The sequence below is a fragment of the Penaeus vannamei genome, chromosome 40 (assembly GCF_042767895.1).
Source record: "Penaeus vannamei isolate JL-2024 chromosome 40, ASM4276789v1, whole genome shotgun sequence".
NCBI classification, from domain to species: domain Eukaryota; kingdom Metazoa; phylum Arthropoda; class Malacostraca; order Decapoda; family Penaeidae; genus Penaeus; species Penaeus vannamei.
In genome coordinates this window covers 18,028,576-18,041,075 of record NC_091588.1, presented here as the reverse complement: position 1 = coordinate 18,041,075, position 12,500 = coordinate 18,028,576, and the positions used below count along the sequence as shown (strand labels likewise).

The window sequence follows — 12,500 nt, the reverse complement described above, 5'->3', positions numbered from 1 at the left end:
CGTCAGGTGTGAGGCGTCATGCGTGAGGCGAGGTGGTGGTCGATGCCACGCTCGGGAGGGGGGCGCCAGGGTGGAGGGGTGATTTTGGTGTGAAAATGGCACGAATGAATTGCAAGAGAATGCTAGGAATGGCGGCAGCGATACAAAGGATACTTGAAATCAAATTTTGGCAATAATTATATCTACAATGATAATATTTAACTACAGTTCTTGGCGAATCTGATGAGGATAATACAAGCAGTACCGGAATACGAAAATAATAATAGTGTTACAGTAGCAACTGCAGCTTTGCTAAACCGGACGGCCCTACAGAGCGGGTCGACCAAGGTGTCTGGAGGCTGCCTGACCTGGAGCTCGGCTGGTACCGCAGGATGATGACGGAGGCGCTGACGATGGTGTAGGCCATGAGGGTTCCGATGCTCATGAACTCGACCAGTTTCTCGATGTCGAAGACGAGGGCGATGAGGGCTGACAGGAACCCGCACAGGATCAGGGTGATCACGGGGACCTGATGCCGTGCGAGGGCGGGGAGAAGTGGCGGTTAAAAAAGGAAGAAGAGAGGTGTGAAGGTCATGTGTGTATTGCGGTCTTCGGAGGACATAACTTCAAATACTGATATTCTTTTACTCTCATGCAACAGCGTTTCCGTGCCCGACCCCAGGCCCAGGGCCAGAGCCAGGGCCAGGCCAGGGCCGCGACCCCAGCCGCGTGGGCCAGCGCGCTCACCTTGGTCTTGTCGGACACGCGCGCCAGCCACGAGAAGAGCAGCCCGTCGGCGGCCATGGCGTACACGCAGCGCGGGAGGCTGAACAGGGAGCCGAAGAGCGTGGTGGTCATGCCGCAGATGGCGCCCACGCTCACCACGTACTTGGCCCAGTTGGCGCCGTGGGCGGCGAAGGCGTCGGGGATGGCGGCGGCGGGGTTCAGGGTGTAGTACGGGACCATGAGGGTGAGGGTGGCGCCCACCATGATGTAGCCGACGGTGACCACGCTCATGGACACCAGGGTCGCCTGCGGGATGGACCTGGCCGGGTCCCTGGCCTCCTCGCCGGCCGTGGCGATGCTGTCGAAGCCGACGAAGGCGTAGAAGCACGTGGCAGCGCCGGCCACGACGCCAGAGGCGCCGTAGGGCAGGAAGCCCCTATCCGTGTTCCAGTTCTCGAGGTCCGCGAACATCATGCCGGCGACGATGACGAAGGCCATCACGCACAGGTTGATGAGCGTGAAGATGGAGTTGAAGTAGGCCGAGCCCTTGACGCCCAGGGTGAGGAAGCCGCAGTAGACGAGCGTGACGGCGAAGGCCAGGAAGTCCGGATACGGGGCGAGCAGGCCGGCGTGCAGCGTCCCGATGTACGTGACCGTCCCGTTGCTCAGCGCGCCCTCGAACAGCGAGTCCATGTAGCCCGACCACGCCCGGGCCACGGACGCCGCGCCTGGGGAGAGAAGGGAGGAGCTCGGTAAGGTCAGCCTCGAGTCATGTCACGCGAGCGGCTCATCTATCGCAAAGCTAAACCAACAACACCCTGGACACGGCCGGCGCCAGCGGGTCCGGCGCCGCGAAGCAGCGGCCATCCCCGCGGCCGCCCGGCCCCCGAGCGCCCTCACCGATCATGTGCTCCAGGACGATGTTCCAGCCGATGACGAAGGCCCAGAACTCGCCGATGGTGACGTAGGTGTACACGTAGGCCGAGCCCGCCTTGGGCACCCGCGCCCCGAACTCGGCGTAGCAGAGGGCGGCGAGCAGCGAGGCGAAGCCGGCCAGCAGGAAGGAGAGGATGATGCCAGGGCCAGCCGTGTCCTTGGCCACCGTCCCCGTCAGCACGTAGATGCCGGCGCCCACCATGTGCCCGATGCCTGTCGGGGCGGAGACATGTTAATTTCCTCCCCCACGGAAACGGACATTCCCTAATATCAGACAATGGAAAGGCGCCCTCCCTCGCGTGCGGGCTGGTGCACCTTGCAAACGCCTTGCAGCCGGCGTGACTCTCCGCTTCACCCGCAGCCACACCATAGGACTAGTCACCGTGCGTTCCTATGTCCATTCACACAGCTCAGCAGACTGGAAAACGACTCGCCGGGGCCTCACCTAGAAGCGTGATGTCGAGCGTGGACAGGCAGCGGTTGAGCGGCGTGTCCATGGCGTCGGTGGCCACCTGCTTCGTCCGGGTCATCCTCTGCCACGTGCCCCCCCACCCCTCCACCAGCAGCCTGCCCCTCAGTCCTGGCATCTTGCCCCGGGCGCCTCCGCCTCTCCGCCGCGACGCCGACTACTCCTGCAGGAAGAGAGAGGAAGTGAGCAGGAAGAGGCCCACTGGAGGAGAGAGAGGAGTCCTTCACGGATGACGGGAGTCCGTCGCCGCTCGCGAATGCGAGGCCGGGCCGTGTCGGGACGCGCATGCACGCACGCACGCACGCACACACACACACACACACACACACACACACACACACACACACACACACACACACACACACACACACACACACACACACACACACACACAAACACACACACACACACACACACACAAACACCCAGACACACACACACACATGTATATATATATATATATATATATATATATATATATATATATTACACATACATACATGCATACACTACTATAAAAAACACCAAACACACACACACACACACACACACACAATATCTTAATATAGCATCTTATATTTACGATTCTCTCCTCGCTCATCACACACGGATCCCCCGCAGCCTCACGCCGTAATGCGATAGATTCTCAAGGAGTATAAGCTATCAAGTTTTTTTTTCAATCGTCTATTCTTTTGTTTTCTTGGCGCGCATTTCATTCGTCTATTCTTTTGTTTTCTTGGCGCGCATCCGACAGTAAACCACGAATCGTGTTTCTATTGTTTGCGTTTCACACAAACCAGCGAATTAAAAACAATGACTAGTTTGATAGTCTTTTGCGGTTTATTTAATGAGGATAACAAAAATCTTTATTTATGGATACTTTCTCTGAAGTTGATGTTACAGAGAAGTAATAAAAAAGATTCTACAGTTGGAGTGAGAGAGACGGGAAGATAAGGAGAGGGAAAGGGAGCGGGAGAGGGAGGGGAAGGAGATGGAAAGGGAAGGGAAGAGGAAGAGGGAGAAAGTGAGGGAAAAGGGGATGAAGGGGAAGGAGAGGGGAGGGTGAGGGAGATGGAAAGGGAAGGGAAAAGGAAGAGGGAGAAGGTGAAGGAAAATGAGAGGGAGAAACAGAGGGGAGGGTGGGGGAGAGATAGGCAGGGAGATGAGGGGAGGGGAGGGAGATGGGGAGGAAGAGGGAGAGGGATATGAGTATGGAAATGGAAGTAAAGAGGGAGAACGAGAGCAAGAACAAGGGAGAAATTGAGGGGAAGAGAGAGGAAGTGTACGAAAGCAGAAGAGTTTTAGAGATAGCTAACTAGCTAACAAGATAGATTAATGGAGAAAAAGACTGAAAGAGAGAAAGAAAGAGACAGTGAACGAGAGAAATAAAGAGACAGCGAACTAGAGAAAGAAAGAGACAGCAAACGAGAGAAAGAAAGAGACAGCGAACGAGAGAAAGAAAGAGACAGCGAACGAGAGAAAGAAAGAGACAGCGAACGAGAGAATGAAAGAGACAGTAAACGTGAGAAAGGAAGAGAAAATGAATCAGACACACAAAAAGATAATGTTGAAAATGGGAGAGCGAGAGCGAGCGAGCGAAAGACAGTCACAGATGAAATTCACTCCCCCCCATCACACCAAAAAAGAAAAAAGAAAAAAAGAGATAAATCGATATACAAAGCGACTGCATGAGAGGAACGCGGGCGAAGGCGGTCACGGGAGGAACTCAAGGGACCCGGAGGCGGCGGCAAAGAGGAAGAGGAGAGGGAGGGAAGAGAAGAGGGAGAGGAGATACAGGGCAAAGAGGGAGAGGAGAGGGGGGGGGGAAGAGAAGAGGGAGAGGAGATACAGGGCAAAGAGGAAGAGGAGAGGGAGGGAAGAGAAGAGGGAGAGGAGATACAGGGCAAAGAGGGAGAGGAGAGGAAGAGAAGAGAAGAGGGAGAGGAGATACAGGGCAAAGAGGAAGAGGAGAGGGAGGGAAGAGAAGAGGAAGAGGAGATACAGGGCAAAGAGGGAGAGGAGAGCGAGAGAAGAGACGAGGGAGAGGAGATACAGGGCAAAGAGGGAGAGGAGAGGGGGGGGAAAGAGAAGAGGGAGAGGAGATACAGAGCAAAGAGGGAGAGGAGAGGGAGGGCAAAGGAGAGGAGAGAGAGGGCAAAGAAGGAGAGGAGACGAAGGGAAGAAGAGGGGGAGGCGAGAGGGCAAAGACGGAAAGGAGAGGGAAGGAAGAGAAGAGGGAGAGGCGAGAGGGCAAAGAGGGAGAGGAGAGAGAGAGCAAAGAAGGAGAAGAGAGGGAGGGAAGAGAAGAGGGAGAGGCGAGAGGGCAAAGAGGGAGAGGAGAGAGAGAGCAAAGAAGGAGAGGAGAGGGAGGGAAGAGAAGAGGGAGAGGCGAGAGGGCAAAGAGGGAGAGGAGAGAGAGAGCAACGAAGGAGAGGTGAGGGAGGGAAGAGAAGAGGGAGAGGCGAGAGGGCAAAGAGGGAGAGGAGAGAGAGAGAGCAAAGAAGGAGAGGAGAGGGAGGGAAGAGAAGAGGAAAAGGAAAGGAGAGAGAGGGCAATATGGGAGAGGAGATGGAGGGAAGAGAAGAGAGAGAGAAGAGGGGAGAGAGGGTAAAGAAGAGGGAGAGGAGAGGGAGGGCAAAGAAGGTGAGGAGAGGAAGGGATGAAGAGAGAGAGGCGAGAGGGTAAAGAGGGAGAGAAGAGAGGGCAAAGAGGGAGAGGAGGGGGAGGGAAGAGAAGAGAGGACAAAGAAGAGGGAGAGGAGAAGAACGGAAGAGGAGGAGAGAGAGAGCAAAGAAGGAGAGGAGAGTGAGGGAAAGAGAAGAGGGAGAGGAGAGAGGGGGCAATATGGAAGAGGAGAGGGGAGAGAGACCAAAGAAGAGGAAGAGGAGATGGAGGGAAGAGAAGAGAGAGATGAGAGGGGAGAGAGGGCAAAGAAGGAGATGAAAGGGAGGAAAACGAAGAAGGAGAGATGAGGAAGGCAAAGCAGAGGAAGCGCAAACAGAGGGCAAAGAAGAGAAGGAATGAGAGGGATAAGGACGAAGAGGATGAGAGAAAATACAAAGCAGGGGAAGCGGAAGAGAGAAAAGAGAGAAGAGAATAGAGTAGAGATATTGAGAGAGAGAGGTGAAGAGAGAGGGAGGGAAGGAGGGAGGGAGGGAGGGAGAGAAAACAGAGTAGAGTAGAACGTAGAGATAGATAGAGAGAGACAGAGAGAGGGAGGGAGGGAGCTATGACATCTCTGTCTGTCTGTCTGTCTGTCTGACTGTCTCTCTCTCTCAAACACACACACATGTACACGCAAACGCATATACTTGCCCCGTACATTGTCTTTTAAGTTGTTTTTGTCAGGGTAATAATGGGAGAAGAAAATTCACTTCAACAGTGGAAGAAGTAAAAGAATAAACAGAATTCAAGTATACATCACCTTTAACATCAGTGTGTGTGTTTAATATCTTTGTGTGTGCGTGCGTGCGTGTGTGCGTACGTGCATGTGTGTGTGTGTGTGTTCGTGTGTCTGTGTGTGTGCATGTGTTTTCATGGATACAAACTGTAAAAGGTCTTTTTAAAAATCCAAGATTCATCTTAAATATAAAAATCACATCTTTCTTTGGAAGATTAGAGACAAGTCATCCTGAAATAGAAATAACAAAGATTATTAGTGTAAAAGTAATTTGAACATGTTTAATTAAAAATCCTAATGTTATAAATACGAGAGAAAGAATAGTTAACAATACTTTTACTGTGTATCTAAAAAAATGCCGTCCTTTCCCTGTTTCGAGAGAGAGAGAGAGAGAGAGAGAGAGAGAGAGAGAGAGAGAGAGAGAGAGAGAGAGAGAGAGAGAGAGAGAGAGAGAGAGAGAGAGAGAGAGAGAGAGAGAGAGAGAGAGAGAGAGAGAGAGAGAGAGAGAGAAGACTAGAAAGAGTGAGAGGCGGAAAAAATGGAGAGAAAGAGAGAGAAAGAAAGAGAAAGAACGCTCAAACCTGCCTACATATCCCTCGTGCAGACACGAACACTTTACGCGAACCAATCACAAGAATTCGGTTTACAAATTAGCGAAAATCTAACTCAGTTTCAGAATTCGGTTGCGTGAGTGTTTTCAGCGACATTTCGAATATTTGTTTTGCGTTGCTGAGCTGAGGTCATTAGTGAATTCTCGGCAGTGTAGAAAATGCGCCGCTTTCCAGAAATGCATTTGTTTTGTGTTCAATTCAACCATGTCAACATTCACATACTTTTTATTGATAGAAGAGACAATTTCTTCTTTGCCTTGTAATCCTAAAAGTATGTATGAAGATGCATGTCCCAATTACTATTAAGAAATAGGCCTATACATTTTAGACATGGTTAAGTAAGTCATATTAGAAAATGGCAAAAAAGTATATATATATATATATATATATATATATATATATATATATATATATATATATATATATATATATATATATATATATATATTAGAGAGATGATCAGGTGAGGGAAAAATTGAACCAGTAGGAAGAATAAGAAAGGATAGGAATTGGGGAGAAGACGCAAGATAAGAGTGAATGAGATAAAATGTGGAATCAAATGAAACGAAAAGATTAGGAAACTTTGGTGTAGAAAAACAAAATAGTAACGGATAATGCATATGAGACAAAAAGATGACTATGCCAATACCTTAGAAAAAACAAAGTCGCATACAATACATGTCAACGAAACAAAATATACAACAAGAAGCAAACCTCATCTCAAAAAGAAGAAAAAAAAAATCGTTTCATTTACAGATGTCGCAGCGGACAAAAATATAGACGCCTCGACAAACAAAAATAGAGACGCCTTGAAAAAAACAAAACAAAAATATAGACGCCTCGAAAAAAACAAAAATATAGACGCCAGGAAAGAAACAAAAATATAGAATCAGGAAAAAAAAAACTACAGACGGATCTAAAAAAAAAACCTATAGACGCCTCGAAAACAACAAAAATATAGACGCCTCGAAAAAAAATATATATAGACGCCCGAAAAAACAAAAAAAAAAAAAAAAAAAAAAAAAAAAATGGCGCATCGGATCCTCTTTAGTATTCAGCCTTGACTAAACTCACTGCATGGCGTTTAGGGAGCTTTCTTGCTTTCACCTTTAAGACTTTTTTTCCTCTATTTTTTCTCGTTCCTGATAAATCTCTCGCAATCACTTTGCTGTGGAAGTCTTTTACGAAGGGTGAAGGAAGATAAGAGGAGGAAGGGGAGGGGGAGGAGGAAGGTGGGAGGAGGAGGGGGAGAGGGGGAGAGGGAGGAGGAGGAGGAGGGGGAGAGGGAGGAGGAGGAGGAGGGGGAGAGGGAGGAGGAGGAGGAGGAGGGGGAGAGGGAGGAGGAGGAGGAGGGGGAGAGGGAAGGGGAGGAGGAAGAGGAAGAGGAGGAGGAGGAGGAGGGGGAGAGAGAGAGGAGGAGGAGGAGGGGGAGAGAGAGGAGGAGGAGGTGGAAGAGAGAGAGAGGAGGAGGAAGAGGGGGAGAGGGAAGGGGAGGAGGAAGAGGAAGAGGAGGAGGAGGAGGAGGAGGGGCAGGGGGAGGAGGAGAGGAGGGGGAGGGAGGAAGATTGGAGGAGGAAGGGAGGAAGGTGGGAGAAGAAGCGGGGAGAGGGAAGGGGAGGAGGAGGAGGAGGAGGAGGAGGAGGAGAGGAGGGGGAGGGAGGAAGGTTGGAGGAGGAGGGGGAGGAAGGTGGGAGGAGGAGAGAGGAGGGGGAGGGAGGAACACTGGAGGAGGAGGGGGAGGAAGGTGGGAGAAGGAGCGGGGGAGAGGGAAGGGGAGGAGGAGGAGGAGGAGGGGGAGGGAGGAAGTTTGGAGGAGGAGGGGGAGGAAGGTGGGAGGAGGAGAAGAGGGGGAGGGAGGGAAGATGGGAAAAGGAGCGGGGGAGAGGGAAGGGGAGGAGGAGGGGGAGAGAGGGGAGGAGGAGGAGGGGGGGAGGGGGAGGAGGAGGAGGGGGAGAGGGGGGAGGAGGAGGAGGGGGAGAGGGAAGGGGAGGAGGAAGGGGAGGAGGAAGAGGGAGGATGGTCGGAGGAGGAGGAGGGGGAGGAGAAGGGAGGAAGGTCGGAGGAGGAGGAGGAGGGGGAGGAGGAGGAGAGGAGGGGGAGAGGGGGAGGGAGGAGGGGGAGAGGGAAGGGGAGGAGGAAGGGGAGGAGGAAGAGGAGGAGGAGGAGGAGGAGGAGGAGGAGGAGGGGGAGGAGGAGGAGGGGGAGGAGGAGGAGGGGGAGGAGAGAGGGGGAGGTGGGAGGAGGAGGAGGAGAGGAGGGGGAGGGAGGAAGATTGGAGGAGGAGGGGGAGGAAGGTGGGAAAAGGAGCGGGGGAGAGGGAAGGGGAGGAGGAGGAGGAGGAGGAGGAGGAGGAGAGGAGGGGAGGGAGGAAGGTTGGAGGAGGAGGGGGAGGAAGGTGGGAGGAGGAGGAGGAGGAGGAGGAGGAGGAGGGAATAAAAGGATGGATAAACCTTCGGACTCCAGATTTCCCGCCGTGGGAGCCAGGCTGCGCACTTCACCCGGTTCTTTTCATGGACGCAGATTCTCGCTTGTGTCCATTTCATGCTGGAAATCTCAGTGCTAAGCTCTAGTTCTTTCGTTACTCTTTCAATAACAGCTGCATCAACAACAACTGCAACAATAAAAGCTATATCAACAACTGCAACAACAGCACCAACTGAACAACAACCGCAACAAAAACAGCAGCTGCATCAACAACCAGAACAACTGAAGAACATCTGCAACAATAATAAGAGTAAATGAACCACAACAACAATACTAACAACAGCAACTGCAACAATAACAACAGCTGCATCAACAACAACAATAACAGCAACAACAATAAACACAACAACAACAACAACAAGACAAACAACAATACCGAAGACTACAACAGAGGCAGCATTAATAACAATAAGAACGCAAGACGGAGAAAGTTTTGTTGAATAACCCCGAGTTTATTTTCGTGCCAGAACTCAGCGTCTCGGAAGAAAAATAATATTCTTATTCAATGGACGACGCAGTTAACGCAAGAAGACGGATAATTTGAGATTTTTTTTTCAGTCTTTCTCTAAATCTTTATTTCATTATGATGATTATTACTTTATTTTGCAAAATCGGATTTATTCGCTTTTGGTTATCGGGGCCGGGGGGGGGGGGGGGTGAAAAAGGGAAGGGGAAAAGAGAGAGGGAAGGATAATGATGATGAAGCTGGTGATGATGATGATGATGATGATGATGATGATGATGATGGTGGTGGTGATGACGGTGATGATGATAATCATGATGATGGTGATGATGATGATGGTGGTGGTGGTGATGATGGTGGTGGCGGTGGTGGTGATGATGATAATATGATGATGGCGGTGATGACAATGATGATAATATGATGATGATAGTGATGATGATAACGACGGTGATGATTATAATTATGATGGTGATGATGATGGTGGCGGTGATGATAATGATGATGAATGGGAGGAGGAGGAGAAGGAGGAGGAAGAAGGGGAGGAAGAGGGGAAAGGGGGAGAAAGAGGAAGGGGGAGGAGGAGGTGGAAGAAAGAGAAATACCACGACTTTTATCCATAGTCAAATAAAACTAGAAGCGCCCAGAGACCGCATACCTCCGCCAGGGCAATAGGGTCACCGATGCAATCAAAATATTCATACTCGAAGAATTACATTAAAATCACCTCTTTCTCAAGTGCACAGGTGACGTCCATAAACATAACCTTGGCGGAGATAATGAAGGCAATAATAATAATAGTTACCCCTACCGCCAAGGCATTAGTTGTAACTGATCTTGGATCCGAATCATCATCATCACCAAAATTTAATGGCTTCTAAGTTAGGCTAAGACACACCTCTGGTAAAATATCATAAAACTCTATTCATAACTTTTTTTTCAGTTATCCTGTTAAATAACAAACAAACTAACCAACGCTACCGAAAACATAACATCCTTGGCGGAGGTAATAATGACAAAACTTTTAACAACAGCAACAACTATAATGACAACGATGATGGTAATAAGGAACAAAAAAGAAGGAATGAGTGCAAAATGACACTGATCTTAATTAGACTGACGTTGATGAATCGAATTCTTAATTAAATCGGACACGACGAGAAGAGGGGAGGAAGACGGAGCACGGGAAGAATTTTGGGGGAAAATGGGATAAATCTCACCGTTCTTCTCTTGTCAGTCTCGTGAATTTTCAGTTGAGTGCATATATGTGTGCGCGGGTGTCATAAAATAATAAAATAAGCAGCAAAACCACGCCTACAGCAGCCCCCCGCCCCGCCCCCCCCCTAAAACTAAACCCGCCGCAAATAGTTAAGCCTTTCGCTCCTGTGGCTTCCTAATTGGCCCCGTTTCGCCCGTGCCTGTCGGCGCTCCGGCAAAGACGAAAAACGGGAGGCCGAGACTACATTGATGTGTCCGGCTTTGATGTGAAAAGGGAAGGGGGTCGATGTGCATTGGGGTGGCGGGGGAGGGAGGGGGAGGGAAGGGGAAGGATGGGTAGGAGAGAGGGATGGGGAAGGATGGGTAGGAGGGAGGGATGGGGAAGGATGGGTAGGAGGGAGGGAAGGGGAATGATGGGTTGGAGGGAGGTTAGGAGGGAAGGATGGAAGGAGGGAGGCTACGAAGGAGGGTAGGAAAGTTGGTAGGAGGGATGGAGAGCATGAGGGAGAGAAGGAGGGGTAAGAGAGGGAAAGAGGGAAAGAGAGGGTAGGAGAAAAGAAAAGAGAAAGGGGGATGGAGACTTGCCTTTGACAAGTTTATTCATTATAAACACAAAATGCATATCATGAATAGGCATAGGGCGTGTAGTCAAACAATTTTAACAAACGTCCAAATCACACATCACATAACATGTTACAGCAGTTACTAAACATTTCTATGAAATACACCATCACCATCATCAAACTATAAAGAGCTGTGCCATCAATTATCACAGGCAAAACTGTCAAATTCCCTTAATATCTCAGACAATTTGCCATCATGAATAAAATATGTGGCGATAATGCATATAGACTTTCGCGCTTTTTCCGCTCACGAAAATTCTCAATTACACAAAGGTCCAGAAGTGTGTGGATAGGGTTCCTTGCAGAGTCTGTTTTCGGTTCCTTAAGCATGAGGAGTTACATTCCCACTCATACACTGTAGCCGCTTCTTTGCTGAGCTGTTACATCATCTATTAGGCTTGTGATTCCGGTGGTCGACATATTGTTTAGTCTCAAAAATGTTATGGTGTGAGGTCAGATTGATGATATAGACAGAGAAAGAGAGAACGAAAAAGGGGGAGAGAAAGGGAAAGAGAAAGAGAGACAGAAAGAGAGAAACAGAAACAGAAAGAGAAAACGAGAAAGAGAGAAAGAGAAAGAGAGAAAGAAAAAGGCAGAAATATAAAGAAAGAAAGGGAAAGAGAGAAAGAATGAGAAAGACAAATATAATGACAGAAAGAGAAAGAACGACGGAGACCCACCTATAATAACAGTAATGATGCTCGTGATATATATAACGTGCAATATTGTTGGTGGTGATGTCGATGGCAATGGTGGCGGTGGGGATTATGGTGTTACTAATGGTGATGATCATGGTTGTGGTGATCACGGTTGTGATAGTGATGATGACAGTAGAGGACCCGATGGTGGTGATGATAATAGTAATGATAATGATAACTAAAAAGTGTGATGACAGAAGTGAAGGCGCTGATAATAGTGATGATGATAATGACAAAAGATCAAGGAGACGATAACCAACCGCAACGTACAAAGAATGGTAGAAAGGAAAAAAAAAGGAAAAAAAAAGAAAAAAAAAAACTTTTCTAACAATTTATACCATTAGTCACTAATCCTCTACCACCACCACCACCACAATCTTAGCTTCAATGGACCGGCGGAGGCTCTACCCATTGTCAAAAGCGGCGTGGCCTTTCTTGTAGCTAAGAGACGGGAGATTAACCCATGCCTTTATGCCATCCTCATATGTTGGTAAGAATATGAGACCCGCTCTTTAAGACAGCGCGTGCTGGTATGAGGGCGAGGGAGGGAGGACGAAGGGGAGAGAGAGAGAGAGAGAGAGAGGGGGGGAGAGAGAGGGGGAGAGGGAGGAGGAGAGGAAGAAGGGGAGAGAGAGTTGGGGAGGGAGAAGGAGGAGGAGAGAGAAGGAAGTAGTGAGATAGGGAGAGAGAGGGATAAAGGGAAAATGGAGAGATAGTGAAAGGAGAAGGTAGATAGACACATACACACACACACACACACACACACACACACACACACACACACACACACACACACACACACACACATATATATATATATATATATATATATATATATATATATATATATATATATACATACATGGATGCATTTATACTTATATCTACGTTCATTG

The 12,500-nt window shown here is 49.2% G+C and overlaps 1 protein-coding gene across 4 annotated transcripts in view; it reads right to left on the bottom strand.

Moving 5' to 3' along the window:
• LOC113820467 (cationic amino acid transporter 4) overlaps positions 1-12,500 on the bottom strand; it is a 70,454-nt gene that overhangs the window by 13,511 nt on the left and 44,443 nt on the right. For all 4 annotated transcript variants that reach the window (XM_070117600.1, XM_027372783.2, XM_070117599.1 and 1 more), the window contains exons 2-5: positions 2,087-2,273; positions 1,606-1,854; positions 727-1,433; positions 348-508 (exon numbers count right to left, since the gene is read on the bottom strand). In XM_070117600.1, coding sequence (XP_069973701.1) covers positions 348-508; positions 727-1,433; positions 1,606-1,854; positions 2,087-2,228 — 1,259 coding nt within the window. In that variant the 5' untranslated portion in view covers positions 2,229-2,273. The remainder of the gene's footprint in view (positions 1-347; positions 509-726; positions 1,434-1,605; positions 1,855-2,086; positions 2,274-12,500) is intronic.